Below are 18,626 nucleotides of genomic sequence, written 5' to 3'. Positions count from 1 at the left end.
AGATTCTTCCCGAGGTCATCTCGCCTCTCCTCTGACCTTACTTTGCCCATAAGCCGTCCTGGGATTGGGGCCTCCAGGACCGGAGAGCTACGCCTTGCCAGGGGCCGGAGCCATCCGGCCATAGCGTGTGCCCGAGCGGCTCTGCTGTCTGGGCTTGGGGGTTCAGCCCGCGGCCTAGTCCGCGCCTTGACAGCTCGCATCCCTCCCCCACTTCCCCGCTCAGGCGTATGGGCGAGACTTAATGGAGGCCCAAGAGTGGTGCAGGAAGTACATGAAATCGGGAAATGTGAAGGACCTCACTCAAGCCTGGGACCTCTACTATCACGTGTTCAGACGAATCTCAAAGCAGCTGCCTCAGGTGGGTCTCCGGGTTCTGGCGGGAACTGTCAATAGAGTCCTGTGTGTCTTACTTTTTATGAACGTTCTAACGCTAACTCTGAAGCATCTGGCTGCACTTCTGTCGGCAGACAAGTCATTGCTATCAGCAGTCCGTTGAAAACTACCTAAATGGCATTGAAATTCCTCCCCGGAGGTAGAAAATTAAATCCTGTGGTTAATTATTTACAGCTCACATCCTTAGAACTGCAGTATGTTTCCCCCAAACTTCTGATGTGCCGAGACCTTGAATTGGCCGTGCCGGGAACATACGACCCCCACCAGCCGATCATCCGCATTCAGTCCATAGCGCCGTCTCTACAGGTCATCACCTCCAAGCAGCGGCCCCGGAAGTTGACCCTCATGGGTAAGGACCCCTGTGCTCCCGCCACCAGCGTCTCCCTCCCACCCTGGCCGAACCCCCCCCCTTTTCTGAAATTACTGCTTACCGTTCACACCACCCATCTTTCATATGCGACACCTCGCTCCTGCTTATTGAGAGAGAAACAGAGGGCAAGCGGGCTCCTTATTACGTCCTCCTCAGGACTCCCACTGCGTTCATATCACGTGCTCGCTTACCTGAAGCCAGACGGCCCTGCAGCGGGACAGGTGGAGGGAACCGTAAAGGTGTTCAGCGTGGGGACGTGGGGGTGGGGGGCGGCTGTAGGGGACTGACCAGGCCAGCAAAGAGGAGCCTGGATGCAGGTGTGGCAGGGGACGAGCAGGGCTGGAGAAAGGGCTCCTGGGCTCTTGAATATTCTTTTACCGTCACAGTCTCTCTCTGTGGGAAATGGTTGTGTAAAATGAACAACCGAGGTAGAAACGAGTTCTCACGGGCAGCTCTGTCACCTCACGTAATTGCAGGACGCCTGGATGCTCTGGTGGTCCTTTGAGGGTTCTCACCTTTAAAAAGGCTCGTGCTAATTATTTATTTAATAAAGGTATTCATTTTTGAGAGAGAGAGAGAGAGAGAGAGAGCGCGCACGCGTGCATGCAGAGGGGGGTTGGGGACGGAGGATCCGAAGCCAGCTCCGAACTGACAACAGCGAGCCCCATGCGGGTCGCGAACTCCTGAACCGTGAGATCATGACTTGAGCTGAAGTTGGATACTCAACCGACTGAGCCACCCAGGCGCCTCAGAAAGGCTCGTGCTTTTTAAATGCAGTAGTTATTCACCACCAGTTAGTCGTGGTACACAAGTGATTGTGCCCGTGGGCTGGCGTCTCCTGTACCAAATTGTGTGTCACCCAGGTTCTCCACGGTGTCTCATTAGAGACTTGGATGAAGGACCCGTGTCCAGGGTGTGACAGGGTTAAGAGAGCCAACAGTGAGAAGCTGTGACTTGCCCCCACCCTCCAGACCCGAGAGGGCAAGGAGCCCGTCAAGGGCATGTGACCTGGAAAGAGGGGCCATTCACCAGAAGCTGTAGCCCAGACGGAGGGAACACGGCTGTTTCTAGAACTGGAGCCTGGCCGCTCGTCAGGGGCAAACCCTTGGGCCTCTCCGTCTTCCCACCCTCTGACCTCCTGCCATGGTCCCAGCCCAACCGGGAGCCTGGGTGATGAGGTCTCTAGGGGTCAGGCTTCACAGGGCCCAAGCACACCAGAGAAGGGCGGAGAGTGGGTTGTGAGGGAACGTCCGGAGTGACCATCTCTGTGCAGAGTCCTTCCTGATCCTCAGAGACAGAGCTTTTTAAAATTTTATTTTTCACTTGAGACCATTTTTCATTTTGCACTGGGAGACCATCAAAACTGGCGCCATTCTTTTCATGAGGTCCAGGGCGTTTTTTCGTGTTTGGGGGAAGTGTGACTGGGTAGGGTCCGCATAGTCTGTAGGAGCTCGTGAGTCCGGGGCCGGTCTGTGCTAACTGCTCCCACCATTCCTCACAGGCAGCAACGGGCATGAGTTTGTTTTCCTCCTGAAGGGCCACGAGGACCTGCGGCAGGACGAGCGAGTGATGCAGCTCTTCGGCCTGGTGAACACCCTCCTGGCCAACGACCCCACGTCTCTTCGCAAGAACCTCAGGTATTCGGGACATGGGGCGGGGGGCACGGCAGTGACAGGTCTTCTAGGGTCTCCTTACGTCCCTTCACGAAATCAGTTACAGAACTATGTACCCAGACAGGAAGTCCTCAACAGCCAAGGTGGCAAACACAAAGAGAAGAATTCGTATTTTTAACGTGCTTGCACGGGAAATGCCCGTGACGACGCCAAAGGGTCCGGAATAGAACAACCCGTGGCCATTAGACTAGAGATGCTATACATTTGGTGTGTTTGACCTTCCCTGTCCACCCTGCCCTCCCTCCTCTTCCTGTTAAGAACACGGATGTTAAGTGGCGAGGCTGTTTTCGGCTGAGAATCGCTGGGCCGCTCCCCCGAAGCAGGGAGGTTGTCAGGCAGGTTGAGGAGGCTGATGCCGTCCCCGGCCACAGCCATATCCTTCTGGGAAGCGCCCTCGTTGCACACCTCACGACAGCCCTGTGCAGGGGACTTCGTTCGGCCCATTTACGTGTGTTGCGAGCGGGTCAAAGATGCACCCTTTTTACTGTCCGATAACCCTCCTTTCCTGTGGGTGCCAGCATCCAGAGATACGCTGTCATCCCCTTATCAACCAACTCGGGCCTCATCGGCTGGGTCCCCCACTGCGACACGCTGCACGCCCTCATCCGGGACTACAGAGAGAAAAAGAAGATCCTTCTCAACATCGAGCATCGCATCATGTTGCGGGTACGTGATGAGGCTGCCAAGCCCAGCGCTTTCACGTCTGGACATAACTCACAAGTTGAGAAGTTTAGGCAAAGCTGCACTTGTCGTTCTTCGGTGTTTGTAAATCACCGAAAAGTCTATTGAGGAGAATTAGCTACGGAAGAAGTTTTAATGAAGTGAGTCCTACAGCAGATTACCTCTAAGAAACAGAAGGACCCTAGAGCCCAGAAATTAGGTTTCGGTCATTCCAGGTGAGACTGGACGGGATCGTTAATCGGGCAGTGTGTATCTACCGAACACCTAATGTATACAGGGCACTGGCCACGTGGGGAAATGTGTAGTGGATGCATAAGTAGTAAGAAAGAGACTCGTTTGTTACCCGGAAGCTTGACGTCCGCACTGCTGTCATTCCCACCAGCAGGCCTGTACTCAGGGTGGGGCCTGATGTTTTATCCTCAGGCCCTGGCAGTTCCCCTGTGGTCATTGGGTTTGAGGGGCCACACCCTTTTGCCTTCTGCACTGTTCTTCCTTCCTCTTCCTTTGGGCCGGGGTGGTGAAACTAGCACCCGGCTCTGCCCGGGCCCCGAGCCTTGTTTCTTCCTGGGTCCACGCTGCTAGTCTGGGGCCGCTCTCAGAATGGTTGTGTCCTGATGCAGATGGCTCCGGACTACGACCATCTGACGCTGATGCAGAAGGTGGAGGTGTTCGAGCACGCCGTCAATAACACGGCCGGGGATGACCTGGCCAAGCTGCTATGGCTGAAAAGCCCCAGCTCCGAGGTACGACACGCCACGCCCTCTGGCCCACTCGCTTGTCGGGGATGGCCTTCTTGTTCCTTCACGTGTGCTGGCGGACTTGTCTTTGTAATGATTCTAGATTATGTGCGGTCTTTTCTAGCAGCAATTAAATGGGTGAGCCGTGCAGCTTAGCAGATAGAAATTTAGTAACTTAATGTTTCTCCCATTTCTTGCAATAGTATTTGAGTTCTTTACGTTAAGGCTGTTACATCTTTTTCACGTACAGTATAAATTTCCTGTCCATTTGGTTTTTTAATTTTGTTAATGGTATGTTTCCTGGTTTGGGATTTTTGTTTCGTTTTTGATACACAAACTTTTTTGAAAGTTAGAAGTTACCAGGTTTTTTATCCTTTTCTTTGGAGTTTCTACCTTTGGCCCTACATTTAGAAAGGCCATCCCCACCTCAAGGTTATGTGTCTTTTTACATTTATTTTCTTGTACTGATTCTAAGATTTATTTATCCATTTAAATCCTCAACCCAGGGGCGCCTGGGTGGCTCAGTTGCTTACGTGTCTTGTTTCTTGACTTTGGCTCAGCTCGTGATCTCATGGTTCGTGAGACCAAGCCCTCACATCAGGCTCTGTGCTGACCGTGCAGAGTCTGCTTGGGATTCTGTCTCTCCCTCACTCTGTGTCCCACCCCTGCTCGCACACTATCTTCCTCTCTCTCAAAAATAAATAAATAAACATTTTTAAATATATAAATCCTCGACCCAGTTCAAAATTTAAGAGTAAGATTAAAAATTTTTTTTTTAAGTTTGTTTATTTTGAGACGAAGAGAGTGAGCACGTGCAGGTGGGGAGGGGCAGAGAGAGAGAGAGAGAAAGAGAGAGAGTCCCAAGAAGGTTCCACACTAAAAGCGTGGAGCCCGAATTAGGGCTCAACCCCATGAACCTCAAGTTCATGACCTGAGGTGAAGTCAGACACTTAACCAACTGAGCTGAGCCACCCAGGCACCCCTTAAATTTTGCTTCTTTAAGATGATTAGCCAACACCGTAGTATTCAGCAAATAATCCATCCTTTCCCTACTTTTAAGAGAATTAATTTTTATTATACAAAAATTTTTTTCTGTGCCATTGGATTTCTCTCTAGGGCTTCTGTTTTATTTCATTGATCTTTATTTCCAAAGCCTATTCTCAAGTACCATACTATTAATACAACTATTAGTATAAAGTCTCTTCTCATTGGCTATTTTAATTTTTTTCTTCTTCCAGATAAATTTTAGGATCATTTTGTCACACTCCCCCCAGAAAAGTACTGCTGAATTTTTAGTGGAATTACATTAAATGTATCAAATAATTTGGGAGGTTATTATACTTTTTCTGTCTTACATGGATATTTTCATCTACTCAGGTCTTTATATTCCAAAGCAAAGGTTAATTTTTTCTATTCATCTAGGTTCTGAACATCTCTAAGTTTATTCCAAGCATACTTTATTGTTATAATAATAAATGAGATTTTTTATTCCATTTTATGTTATTAATGAGTTACCGATGAAATATTAAAAAGCAACTGATTGAGGTATAATTATGTTGAAGCTAGTTAGCTTCCAGAGCCTTGGTTCAAGTGTGCTCCTGTGTTCCAGGTGTGGTTTGACCGAAGAACCAACTACACCCGCTCTTTAGCGGTCATGTCCATGGTCGGGTATATTTTGGGCCTAGGAGATAGGTGAGCAAACTTAATTTGTTTTTTTTAGTCTTTTTTCTACATTGTACCTTTCTTAAACAGTTTCCTTTTGTTTTCTAGTAACGTTTATGACCATCTAGTAAATATTTGTATTTTGTACCCCAGGCCCTCGTTTGCAGCATCAGCCTTAGGTCCCAATTTATTACCCACACAGCAGCCACACAACAAACTAAAGAGAAGAGAAAGCTTAGTCCTAGGGTACTGCTTTCTCCATAGGTTGGTTTGATATATTTAAAGCCACGTACAAGGGCACCTGGCTGGCTCAGTCAGTAGGGGGCGTGACTCTTGATCTCAGGGTTGCAAATTCAAGCCCCACGGTGGGTGCAGACCTTACTTAAAAGACAAAGAACAATCTTGATTGGTTGTATTGATTCAGTAAACGTTTATCGGTCACCTCTGTGCTGAGATAAATAATTCTATTTCTGTAAATGAAACCAACCAAAGTAGATCCTCCTGGTAGTTCTACATAAGAAATTATATCCAAATATACTGACTAAAAAAGTAGTTAAGGAATATTCAGAAATTGACTCACCAGAAGTCTTTGAAAAACTAGTTCTCTGGTATCTACTCTCTCTTGGGCTCATGTCTTGTGCAATTATTTGAGAGTAAAATAATTTTTTCCCACAAAAATAATAAATTCTTGTTTTTGAAAAGAACCAGGAGAATTCAGAGGTGAGACCCTGTGACAGATGCTGAGGGGTAGTGATAGAGCCTTGTCACTCTGAGATAACAGCACCACCAGGAATGATTTATCTTGTGACCAAAGACCTTGGGAAAGCAACTTGGGATTCACATAGATAAGCCTTCGTTTCAGACCTGGAGCAGGGATCAACAAACTTTCCCTGTAAAGGGCCAGATTAGAAATAATTTAGTCTTTGCTGGCCATATGACGTCTCACAGCTACTCGTGTCTGCTATTGTAGCACAAAAGCAGCCTGAGACAGAACGTGACCAGTCAGCACGGCTGTGTCCAGTAGAACTTTGTTTACAGAAGCAGGCGGGGCTGGCTTTGGCCTGTGGACGGGGCCTGGAATATCACATCCTTGTTGATTTATTCATCAGTGCTGCTCTAGTGACCTCTCCCCGGTCTCTCTCCTGTTTCCCAGACACCCATCCAACTTAATGCTGGACCGGCTGAGCGGGAAGATCCTGCACATTGACTTCGGGGACTGCTTTGAGGTGACCGTGCGTTCTCAAACACCACATAAAGCTTTCCTTTCCAGATGACCACTTTCCCCCCTCTGACCATTCCAGCAAATTTAAGCCCCAAATGCTTATCCTGACTCCTGCCTCTCCTACCAAAGCAACAGAAAGTCAATCTAAGAAACAAAATCAGTGCTCATTGATACTTGCTGTAATTGGTCTCTGACTTCTCTGGAGGCAAGCAAGACTGTTCACACACCCTCTCAAGTGGAGGAATCCTCCTTCCCGACACAGCCTGCCGGTCAAAGGCCTGGCATGATGCACGCTTGTCCTTTTTCTTTTTTCCCCTCTATCCCTTTGTCTCTCTCTCTCTCTCTCTCTCTCTCTCTCTCTCTCTCTCTCTCTCTGTCTCTCTGTCTCTCTCTGGTTGTCTTTTAAATCCCTGTGACAAGTCCCCTTGCTAAACTCAAGCTACTTCATCTCTGCGCCCTAATTCAAATCAGTACAAAGAAAAGCCGTCTGCCTTCGCCTGGCTTCTAAAGAAAACAATTTAACCATCAGACTTGGTTTTTCTCTCTTTTCCCCACAGGTTGCTATGACCAGGGAGAAATTCCCAGAGAAGATTCCATTTAGACTAACCAGAATGCTGACCAATGCTATGGAGGTGAGTGGGCATTGGGAACGAGCTACTTTGGAATGGGGGCTGGTGTAGTCAGGACCCGCTCTGAAGACAGACTTGCTTGTTAGATCTCATCAGTTCCCTGAAGTACCTGGGTGGCTTCTGTGGTGGTTTCCTGGTATTTTCCATTGTGTTAGAAACGATCCATCTTTGAGATGCTTCACGTCAGACCTTGTCTCCTACGAGCCACAGGCCTGACCCCACCCCTTGCTCCAAACACCTTCCCATCCTGCTATATCATTAATGGCCTGTGTCTGCTTCCTAAGTGTGGGGAGCAGACCCTCTTGACTTGCTTCTGCTTGTGGGGCCTTCAGGGGTGGGGCTGGTACCAGCGACTTCTGTGGCGAATGGCTCTGGTCCTGCAGGTTACTGGTCTGGATGGCAACTACAGAATCACGTGCCACACAGTGATGGAAGTGCTTCGGGAACACAAGGATAGTGTCATGGCCGTGCTGGAAGCCTTTGTCTATGACCCCTTGCTGAACTGGAGGCTGATGGACAGTGAGTATGAGCAAATGTCTGGGAGCTGGAACCCACACCCTCCAGACAGGGAATATCTGATGTGTTCCATTTCACTGATCTTTCCCCTGCCAGCCTGGAGCCTGAGGTGTATCACTGGGCTATCGCATTGTATTTTTTTTTTTTTAATGTTTATTTATTTTTGAGACAGAGAGAGAGATAGAACATGAATGGGAGAGGGTCAGAGAGAGGGAGACAGAATCTGAAGTAGGCTCCAGGCTCTGAGCTGTCAGCACAGAGCCCGATGCGGGGCTCGAACCCACGGACCACGAGATCATGACCTGAGCCGAAGTCGGCTGCTTAACCGACTGAGCCACCCAGGCGCCCCTATTGCATTGTATTTTTACAGAGCTGTTCTAGTGGCTGGAAATGAATTTCAAGGGGTTTTTTTTTGTTTGTTTTTCTAAGTAGAACAGAAAACACCAATCATCAATTTAAATATTAATTAAGGGGCGCCTGGGTGGCTCATTTTGTTAAGCGTCCGACTCTTGATTTCAGCTCAGGTCATACTCTGGTGATTCTTGAGATCGAGCCCCGAGTCAGGCTCTGTGTTCTCAGTGCGGAGCCTGCTTGGGATTCTCACTCTCTTTCTCTGCTCCCCATGCCCTCCCTGCCACCCCCCGCCACCCCGCTTGCTTGCTCTCTCTCTCTCTCTCCCTCAAAAATAAATAAACTTAAAAAACAAAATCCATTTAGGGGTGCCTGGGTGGCTCAGTCAGTCAAGCATCCGACTTCGGCTCAGGTCATGATCTCGCAGTTGATGAGTTTGAGCCCCACATCGGGCTGTGTGCTGACAGCTCAGAGCCTGGAGCCTGCTTCAGATTCTGGGTCTCCCTCTCTCTCTGCCCCTCCCCCTGCTCACACTGTCTCTCTCTCTCTCAAAAATAAACATTAAAAAATGTATAAAAATAAGACATCCATTATGAATGAATGAATGAATAAATAAATAAATAAATAAATAAATTCAGGATAAATTAAGTACCCTAGTGATTTCTGTTTGTTTGCATTTCATACAGAGTAGCAAGCGGGCATCTTGTCAGGAGACACAGGCAGTTGTGACCCAGGGCAGCAACCTCTCCGTCTCCCCCTTGCTCCTCCTCCTTAGAAGGGGGTGACTAACACGGGTGTCTCTACCACTGCCGACAAACCCTGTTTTCACCCTCTGTTATCTGGTCCCCAGCATCCACATTCAGCTCCGTGACACAGCGCGTCCCACAGGACTGGACACCCATGCTCACATTCCCCTGCCGACTCCTGAGGGATCCATCCTGAGTTCTCCCCGAAGCTCTAGCTTTTCGAAAAATTGTATTTTTATGGTTGTAAGAAAACATCGTCTCAACCAAATTTCTTTCAAGTGACAGTTGGAAGCACTTTTTATCCTCTCTTTATTTCTTTCCCCAGCAAATACCAAAGGCAACAAGCGGTCCCGAACAAGGACGGATTCCTACTCTGCTGGCCAGTCAGTAGGTGGGTGCATCCCATGGGAGATTGCAGATTCTGTCCCTTTTGTGCAGAGTTTGTCTCAAACAGGGTGAGCTTTGTTCTTGCCATTAGGAGGCATGATGGAAAGCGGTAATGGATGCTGAATATGAAGGAAGGAAGCATGTGTTTCCAGAGGCTCTTACCAGTGAGACGGTCATGCAGAAGTTGTGTCACTGCTAAAATATCGTCTAATGGGCATTTATGTAACTTCAGAAAGTTAGTCTAGAAATATTTACTGAGCACACTTTTTTTTTATTTAATGCCTCTCAGGATGGGGTGGGTACCTGAGGCTCAGAAATTTTGATCAAACTTTCCAGTCTTAATCTATCTGTAAACACAATTGAAAGTATGTCTGAATATTAGCCAGTATATGCCCTTGAATGCTGTCTGGATTGGGATAATTATTAGCCGTGTCCACGGGCCTAGAGAATTGTTAGTAGCTTAGAAATAGCAGCAGACGCGTATTCACACTGTCGTCTGAGGAAAACCACAGAAGGTGTACTCACGGGAAGTGTATTCACACTGCTGGCTGAGGACCCAGGAAGCTACTGGAAGCGTACTCACACTGCTGTCTGAGGGGCGGGGAAGCCACAGGAAACACTGCTGTCAAGAGTGGGTCCACAGAACAGGGTCCCTGGAAGATAATGCCCTTCAAGAGCCAGAACGGGGTTTGTGTGAACCTCTCAAAAGTCTTAAGAGTAAAGCGGTTTAACTTTGTTTCACCTTCCCCGTCCCTCCTCCCGTTTCCCCCATAACATCTAACAACATCCTACGTAGTTCGCACCTTGGAAATACTGTTGGGGTGTAAAAAAAGGTAAATATTCTCTACAAATACCAATGGAACATCTGCAACTTGTTACTTAGCTAAGCCAAATAATGTTTAAGGGTGCAAAAAGAGTGTGACATACAGAGATTACCTTCGAGAAGCATAGAATCACATCACAGAATCAATCAAAATACGTAGTCCACGAACTGATCAGAGAACCGTCATCCCCCCGCCCCGTGTGGTCCCACAGCTCACGGTTTGCAGTTTGGTTCAGAGGAGAGGCTGTGGGGCTGAGAGCAAGGACCCACCACTCTGAACTGCAGTGGAGAAGGGAGGTCCCGGGTCAGTGCGATTTAGGCTGGCCATTTCAGACGGGTGGGAGGGAAGAGGGTGTTCTGGGCAGGACACCGAGGTCCTGGGCTATGGTGCAGTCTGTGAACCGGTGCGGACTCTACCGCGGACACTACGACAGGATTTGTGAATGATGCCGGAATTACTTGCGGTGTCTGGGATACTTTGTGCGGGTGACTGGTCTTGTCCAAAGTATGTGAGACTTTCGTGCTCAGGGTCCACCTCATTCGTACGTTATCGCGTGACTCCTCTGTGCTGCCTACGGGGAATTAGGACAGCTGGTTCCGGTGGCACCAGAGAGTGGTGGGCCCGGCTGGTGTCATGTGGCTTAAAGTGAAGCTTCATAGAAGTATTGTTACTACTCGCTTCATTTTGAAGGCCTGTGCTGTGCAAGGGCGATGTGCAAATAACCTCACACTCCTGCTTCCAGACTCTTTTCTCCTGAAGGCCACAACTGGTGGAGAGCGACCCTAAGGCCCGAGGACTTTTTCTGCCCAGAAATGGCATATAGATTCCTCCAAAGAATAACACTCGGGTCATGAGCGTGACCCAGGGAAGGCTCGTGTTTTTTATATCATCAGATTTTGTCGAGCCAAACAAGTCTTAACAGCAGGGCTTTCATTCCCGCTCCTGTTCTCTACGTCAGAACGTTTTATAAAGGCCGTTTGCTTGAAAATTCGTGTTTGGAGACGTAAGATCTTTCAAATCCATGGTGACCCTTCTTCCTCTCCTTTCCCCTCAGAGGTAGCAGGGCGAGCTTGAAAGGGGAGGCGGTGTGTGGAGAAGTAGAGCTAACACTTGAAACAGTGGTTTCTTGGTGGTGGAATGTTCTGCCAGTCGATTCTTTTTCCTCCTAGAAATTTTGGACGGTGTGGAGCTTGGTGAACCCGCGCATAAGAAAACAGGGACCACGGTGCCAGAGTCCATTCATTCCTTCAGTAAGTGCAACGTCCGAGGAACTGCACCGAGGACCGGCTCATGAAGAGCACAGCGGCTGTGTTGTGCCATGAGAGGGGCCAACAGGGCGAGGCAACAAAACTGCCTTTGAGCAGACAGCGCTCTGTGAATTCCTCTTTATATTCCGAGCACAAAGACAGACACAGGGGGAGAATTACCCAACACTTACAAAAGTGAATATTTGAGAAAAACAGGGGCATCCGTTGAGACTGTTGAGATGATCCAATCCTACTGTTATTTCTACTTTTGTGTATTCCAGTTGGAGACGGTTTGGTGAAACCAGAGGCCCTAAATAAGAAAGCTATTCAGATTATCAACCGGGTTCGAGACAAGCTCACTGGTGAGTATGTGTGTGCGTTCGCTTAAAAGGAACATAGCATCTTGAGAGATTTCTCTGTCCTCGAGTGGGTGGTCAGCCTCTTCCCGGCGGTGTTGGCGCCTAAACTTGGACTCTGCAGCTCACTGGAGGGTCTCCGAGACTGTATCCGTTAAGGACCCTCTCTGATTCTCTAAAGACCAATAAACCCACTGTAAGCAGACGTTAATCTCATTTTAACAGACAGAGGTGGGTACAGTCCTTTTGGGTCCAAAGTCCACCAGATTCAGGAAAAAATTTTTCTTCTCATCCTGGCTTGACACTGGAGCAAATCTGACCACTCTCATTCACTGCCTTCCTGCACTTTGGTGGCTGTTACGGAGTGGAGGGCGTGGAGGGAGAGAAATGCATACTTTTGAAAACGAGACGTGTCATACAGACCAGAGGGTATGATGGGGTGGGGGGGGGGGTGGGGGGCAGTGGTCACAGGGACCGAAGACCCCAGCTCTGCCGCATCCTGTGTGACTCTTGGGCCTCCCTGTCTGCTCATGTAGAAGATGACGACAGCGCCTCTCTCAGAAGGCGGCGGGGCTCAAGTGAGACATGGGATGCCAAGCCTTAGCATGAGGGGCTGGCACAGAAGTGTTGTGGTCAAGTTGTATTTATTGAGCGCCTACAAGCGCTAGATGCTGAAGAAACTGTGCTGGTAAAAGCAGCTGGATTTCCTGCCCTCGTGGGCTCAACGTCTGAAGGAGACACTGTGTCAGGTGCAAGAAAGGGCTTGGGCTGTGATGCCGGTAACGGGGAAATCTAAGTGCTGGTGTTCAGGAAAGCTTCCCTAGGCAGACAGCCCTTGAGCTAACACCCGAAAAAGGACGTAATTAGAGGCAGATTGTTCTAGGTAAGGGAAACGGCACATGCAAGGGCCCCGTGGTGGGAAGGAAGCTGGCAAGAAAAATGGTCTGAAAGCCGACAAGTGTGACTGCCGCAGAGAGCGACACGGGAGGAGCACAGCGCAAAATGCTTCGCTCTGAGGGGGCTGGGGCGGGGTCACGCGGGGCCTTGCGTTTTCGTTCTCCATCCTCAGGGCAGTGGGAAGGCCCTGAGGTCTTGAAGTGGGGTGGAGAGGCGGGAATGGCCCGCTGGGTTTACCCTGGGGAATCCTGCCTGTCCTGCCATGTGGAGGCCGCATGGAGGGAGGAAGCAGGTGCCGAAGTGGCGGCCGGACAGTTGACTAGACTGAGGTGGCCTCCAGAACTTCAGGAGGCAAAATCCAAGGGACTGATGATGATGGGGCGTGAGGATGGGAGGCACCCAGGAAGCCCCGAGTCACTGGCAGCCTTCTGAGAGTGTGACAAGGCTGGCAGCCAGACCAAAGGGGTTGAAGAGGATGTGAACTTGGGGAGAGAAGCCAGGCAGGGGAGACAAGTGTCAAAAGTGTGAGAAGCTGGCTGTGCAGGGACGGGAGGGTCCCTGGCTGCAGAGGGAGTAGTTGGGCGGGAGCCCTTTGTTCTTTAATGGGCAAGAGGACCTAGTTTACAAAATTTAAAGACAGGGAAGGAGGGCAAGTGACCGTGCGAAGCCCCCCTAGGCACCGGGAGGCCTTGGGATCCGAGTGCAGAGGAACTTCGCCTTCAGCGGGAGGAGAGGTGCCTCCAGACGGTAGCAGCAATGAGGAGAGAGCTCGTGTCCGGCAAACCCAGCGCCTCGAGCGCTGCCTGACACATCAGGGGTCCGAAACCACGAGCTCAGTGAATGAATTAACTTGTAAAGGAGGAGCCGAGGGCACGTGCTGGCGGTGAGAAGCCCGCGGTGAAAAGCCAGCTCAGCCGTCTTGAGCCCTCGGGGAGGCGGACAGGCACGTTCACCTGAGGCTTCATCGGCCGGCCACGAGTGCCTGTTCTGGTTTATGACGGAGGCAAGCCGGCCCGTGGGAGCAAAGGCTCAACAACGGAGGTTATAGGATTGAAAGGGGGAAGGGTTTCCCGTCCACTTGCCTGAAGATGGCAACAGATAAAGGAATCTCCGCAGACCCACCAGCCAGACCTGCACCACCCCAGGCCTCAGCCAACCGCAGACCTTTACCCTTACCCTCTTCACACCCAGTCTCTGTCTGGAGGAGGAGACCGGTGTGTGTTCATGTCACACGGAGGTGAATTTAAAATCCAGCCACCGCGTAGCCTTCATACTCACAGGCAAGGAGAACCTGATACGGGCTGCACAGACAGGTCAGCCGACCCCGGGGCAAGGACGGAGCTGAAAAACAGGTGCACAAGAGCTGTTTTTGTTTCTCCTGTCCTAGGTCGGGACTTTTCTCATGACGAAACCCTGGATGTCCCCACTCAAGTTGAGCTGCTGATCAAGCAAGCAACATCCCATGAAAACCTGTGCCAGTGCTACATCGGCTGGTGAGTGGGCGTGCCGGAGCGCCTGTGCTAAAACCGGCCAGTGGGGCCCCGTCCTGTGCCCCAGTCCCAGAGCTGCAGAAAGCCTGGGGTGGGGGGGTTATCCATAAAGGGTAATCGTAGTGTCAGATCTCTTTAAAAGTTGGTATTCACCGTGTGGGCTCACAGTTCTAGAAAGGGAGCCACTTGAGAAACACGGGTGCCTACTTGGAAGGCAAACACCGAAATAAAATTACATTAAAAAGTGGTTTAGAAAAGTAGGTGAGTCCCCCTTTCCTTAGGGGTGGGGAGAGAGGTTCTTTTTGGATTTTTTGCTGTCAATTCAAAGATGGAGGGAAGGGCCACAGAAAAGAAGCCAGAGCAGTGACAGAGCAGGAGACGCAAAGACTAATTAATGCTCTGGGACTGTAACCTCAAGGACCACGCTGGGGTCTGCTTTGATGAATTGCCGGAGGCACGTTTGAAGATAGAAACTTGAGAGGGAGGGGGATGGCGAAGTGTCCTTCTGGGACCGCAGCAGTCATCAGCCCTTGACTGGAAATGATGAGTGTGTCTGACACAATTAGTTGTGGGAGATCTCAAGGAATGTCCCCAGGGGTTGTCAGACCTTGGTCTCTCCACTTTCAGTGTATCTGTGTAAAGGCCTGAAAAAGCCCAAATTATTAAAATATTCCTTTTGTCTCTGTCTTCTTAGGTGTCCTTTTTGGTAACCCGAGGCCCAGAAGGGCCCACAGCGTTTCTCTTGAGGCTTTTGTACTTTGGATATGCTTCCACTAAACCGCAACCATGGCCAGGAAGTTCGACTTTGTTAAATATCTTGAAATGTAAATGAAAGAACTACTGTATATTAAACGTTGGTTTGAACCAACTTTCTAGCTGCTGTTGAAGAATATATTGTCAGAAACACAAGGCTTGATTTGGTTCCCAGGACAGTAAACACAGAAATACTACATAAATCAAGCCATTGATTTGGGGGAACAGAAGATCCATAACTTAGAAATACGGGTTTTGACTTAACTCACAAGAGAACTCATCATAAGCATTGCTGATGGAAGAATGGCCTCCTTGTCCTTCCCGATAAGGACGCGGCAAACTCTGCACAGTCAGGAAGCCTCAGGCCATGGAGGACACGTGTTAGAAATCGGGAGGAGCTGACTTGGTCACTTCCACCCATCCCGTTACCTCACTGGTCCGCGGACGGCAACAACATTTGTAAGATGGGCCAAAATGGGTGGCAAGCGCCTGTCTTCTGCCTCACTCGTGATGCCGCGACTTGACTCACTTCAATCCAAGGCCCCAGTGCTAGGAGGGGAGTTTCTTCCAGTCGCTGGGTGGCCTTAGCTGAGCAAATGCACAGAGATCGTGGTGCGGTAGGGTGGCCCACAGTGGCCTTCCCCAGCACGGTTTTGGGATGTTGTCAGTGAAGTCCGAACGCTCTGTGTTTAGAGCAAGGGCTTGGAAATAGAAATGCCGTCGTGGAGGTGCTCAACACAGAGAGGGAAGGTCTGGTACCCGCTGGGAATTCTGAGCAAAGGAAATATTAAAGTAAATGCACAAAGTATCAAGTGTAGCCATTCTAGACACCATGTTGTATCTGAATAATTTTTGTGCCAATAAACGACATCAGAATTTTAAAAACATGTAGGAGTGTCTTTTCATAATTACAAGTTCATAAAGGAAGCGGGTAGTCCTCCAATAGTCAGCATTATGCACGTGGCACTATGGACTATGCAGGATGTGGGATCTTCGTGACATGGTCCCCTTCCTTGGGATGTTCACGGGCCAGACAAGGCGGGGCCAGCATCGTGTAGGAGTGGACTGGTAACTCCCGCCAAGCTAAGTGGGGAGAAGAATCACATCCAGGGTGTGAGCCTCTGCTGGGGGCACTAATTCCACCGGGTGAGCCAGGAAAGCCTCATGGAGAGGGGACATCCGCCATGGGTTTTAAAGGATAAGTGGGAGCTTATCAGATGAAGCAAGTGGAGACATTCTGCGGAAAAGTGGTCTGAAAGTACAGTATCATGCAGGAATGGCAAGTGTGAACTTGAACTGTATTGAATTGCAAGTCTTAGACCATTTTTGATATGTAAAACGGCAGTTTCACACGGTCGGACCTCACAGTTCAGCACATCTGGCTGAGTGGTCACTGGAGAACAAAAGGAATAATAGCAACTAAAAGGAGGCTAAAAAGTAGAGTGTGGGGCAGACCGTGGCCTGCCTCACAATTCAACAGCAAGGAGTTTGAACCTGACACTGAGAACAACAGGGAACCATGTGAAGTTCTAAAACAGAAGTAGAATCTGAGTAGTGTTTAAAACAGATCAGGGCGCATGGCTGGCTACGTCGGTAGAGCATCTGCCTCTTGATCTCAGGGTCATGAGCTCCAGCCCCACATTGGGCGTGAAGCCTACTTAAAAAATAGAAAATAAAACATAACCAGTGTCAAACGGGTAAAGAGAAAACTAGAAGCCACAGGACCTATTAAAGAGGCGTACAATAATGGGAAGGAGAGACCTCTACGTGGAGCTGCCAAGTACTATATAGAGAGTCCTCTAGAGAGAGCATGCCTAAGGAGTTCTTCCGAAGAACAGCATTTTCAGTTCAAGTAAATTTCCCATTTCTAAATTCCCATGGGCCGCAGCTACCCAGTTTGAAATACTGAGTCATAAACGCTGTTCAGAGAACTTGTATTAGGGAAAGCATGAGAATTGCAAGGCCAGGAGCCATTTCTTGTAAGACTTTGTATCCCCCAAACCTGCCAGAGACCTGGACCACAGTGGTGCTCCGTACACGTTTGTTGGAGGACTCCTGTATTAAAAGCAAAGATGAGTTTAAATACTGATACTATTTTAACCCCCCCCCCCCCCCCCAGTTAGAAAGTCTCATACCTGTCTTAGATTTTTCTATAGTCACTCTACGCCACGCGTCAACTATTCTGCTCCAGAAAATACGGGCACCATAACTTTCTTGGTTCTACGTGAAATCACTATCAGGGACTACAGTGACATTACCATTTCTGTGAAAGATAAAGGGTATGGGAATGAATGGACTCGGGAAAATGGTGGCTATCAATGGAAAAGACATACTCTTTGGACATGAGTCACCAGGATTAAGATCTTTAGTGAATCTAACGGGTTTCAGGTTATATCTAGACAAAAACTTCCAACTCTATTGAGATGAATGACCCAAGGAAGATGAGCTGATGGAAACCTTTAAGGACAGTCGTAATTAACCTATCCATCCCTGATGGCTTCACATAACCCTGTGTGAAGGGAGGCATGTAGCAAAGGACTTTCAGGATCCCTGCAAGCCCTGGTACCTTTCTATAGGTTAGGTCTTAAAACTCTGGGAGGCATGTAAAGTAGTTTGAAAGAACTAAGGCTGTGGCGTCAAATTACCTAGTTTCAAATCTCAACTCCACCTCAAACTACCTTTGTGCAGTTATTCAATCTATGCTTGCTTCCTCCTCGGACGGTATGGAGAATAGTATGATCTAGCCCATAAGGTTGTTTTGAGGACGAGATAATACATGTAAAGCACACAGCACAGCCTGAGATGTGGTATTAGGTTGAGCCACACGGAATAAGTGCTCGAAAATATTTGTTGTTAAAATGACCCAGGCTAGGTCTTTGTTCTGCCAGGGTACCACCCTGCCAGTGGGGAGGGGGGAGAGTGAAAACGAGTGTTCTCTTAATAGGATATTCCTGTTAATAGGACAGTCTGAATAATGGGATCTGTTAATGTTTACTGAACATTTACTAAGCCAAATGAATTGTTAAAGGTGTGCCACCCCTGAACTTAGGAGAAAGGCTACACCCCACTAACCTTCCGAACCATCTCCTGGGCTGCCAAAACTGCCTCCCTCGGAAAAAAAGCCCTTCTTCCCAGGTTCACTTAACAAATGTGTGAGTTCCCCATATGTGCCTCAGCAAGAGTGCTTCCAGCGGTGTAGATGGGGAGGAATGACTGATTGGAGGAGGTCAAGAGAGTTGGAGGGCCCGCCCGTGTGGCAGGAAAACGCCTTCTCCAACAGTTTACCTAAAAAGGGCAAGAGAAACGTGACGGCTGTTGGAAGGAGGTGTGCGGCGATGTTTTGTGTCTCTGTCGCAGGGATGCCAGCACACGTGTAGGCCGTTAGGAATGAGAAAGGGCATCATTACAAGGAAGCCTGGGTGGCTCACAGTTGTGCGGAGAAAGGGCATCATTACAGGAGACACGACCAAGCGGGTGAAGCGGGCACGGGACGAGCTTGCGAGGAGCTGGCCTTAAATGAGGATACTTGGATCCCCCGGGTCCCACCGTAAAACACAAGGTTATCAAGAAGATACGATAAGAGGTTAAAGAGAAAATGTAAACTCCCCGGCCGCGGCGCTCAGGGACGGAAAGCAACTCACACTCCCAGCCAGCACGTCCCCCGAGAAGACGAACTTTGCGCTTGCGTAGTG

The 18,626-nt window shown here is 49.2% G+C and overlaps 1 protein-coding gene and 1 long non-coding RNA gene across 3 annotated transcripts in view; one reads left to right on the top strand and one right to left on the bottom strand.

The window, feature by feature from the left end:
* The window catches only part of MTOR (mechanistic target of rapamycin kinase), a 132,113-nt gene extending 116,292 nt beyond the window's left edge, over positions 1-15,821 (top strand). Inside the window, exons 45-58 of the mRNA XM_042997977.1 lie at positions 224-358; positions 568-742; positions 2,265-2,400; positions 2,955-3,102; positions 3,738-3,860; positions 5,464-5,546; positions 6,670-6,742; positions 7,296-7,370; positions 7,751-7,886; positions 9,306-9,371; positions 11,361-11,441; positions 11,720-11,800; positions 14,079-14,184; positions 14,876-15,821. Coding sequence (XP_042853911.1) covers positions 224-358; positions 568-742; positions 2,265-2,400; positions 2,955-3,102; positions 3,738-3,860; positions 5,464-5,546; positions 6,670-6,742; positions 7,296-7,370; positions 7,751-7,886; positions 9,306-9,371; positions 11,361-11,441; positions 11,720-11,800; positions 14,079-14,184; positions 14,876-14,891 — 1,434 coding nt within the window. The 3' untranslated portion in view covers positions 14,892-15,821. The remainder of the gene's footprint in view (positions 1-223; positions 359-567; positions 743-2,264; positions 2,401-2,954; positions 3,103-3,737; positions 3,861-5,463; positions 5,547-6,669; positions 6,743-7,295; positions 7,371-7,750; positions 7,887-9,305; positions 9,372-11,360; positions 11,442-11,719; positions 11,801-14,078; positions 14,185-14,875) is intronic.
* LOC122241531 lies at positions 9,200-18,603 on the bottom strand. 2 transcript variants are annotated; one of them, XR_006221731.1, is made up of 4 exons: positions 18,576-18,603; positions 17,070-17,197; positions 16,948-16,989; positions 9,200-10,035 (listed from the first exon to the last, which is right to left on the bottom strand). It is a non-coding gene; the product is annotated as an uncharacterized LOC122241531 (long non-coding RNA). The 2 variants fall into 2 exon arrangements; XR_006221732.1 differs by lacking the exon at positions 16,948-16,989.
* Positions 18,604-18,626: the final 23 nt, after the last annotated feature.

Source organism: Panthera tigris, chromosome C1 (assembly GCF_018350195.1).
Source record: "Panthera tigris isolate Pti1 chromosome C1, P.tigris_Pti1_mat1.1, whole genome shotgun sequence".
Lineage (NCBI taxonomy): Eukaryota > Metazoa > Chordata > Mammalia > Carnivora > Felidae > Panthera > Panthera tigris.
The sequence above is the reverse complement of the archived record's forward strand: the minus strand, read 5'-3'. Positions and strand labels throughout refer to the sequence as shown.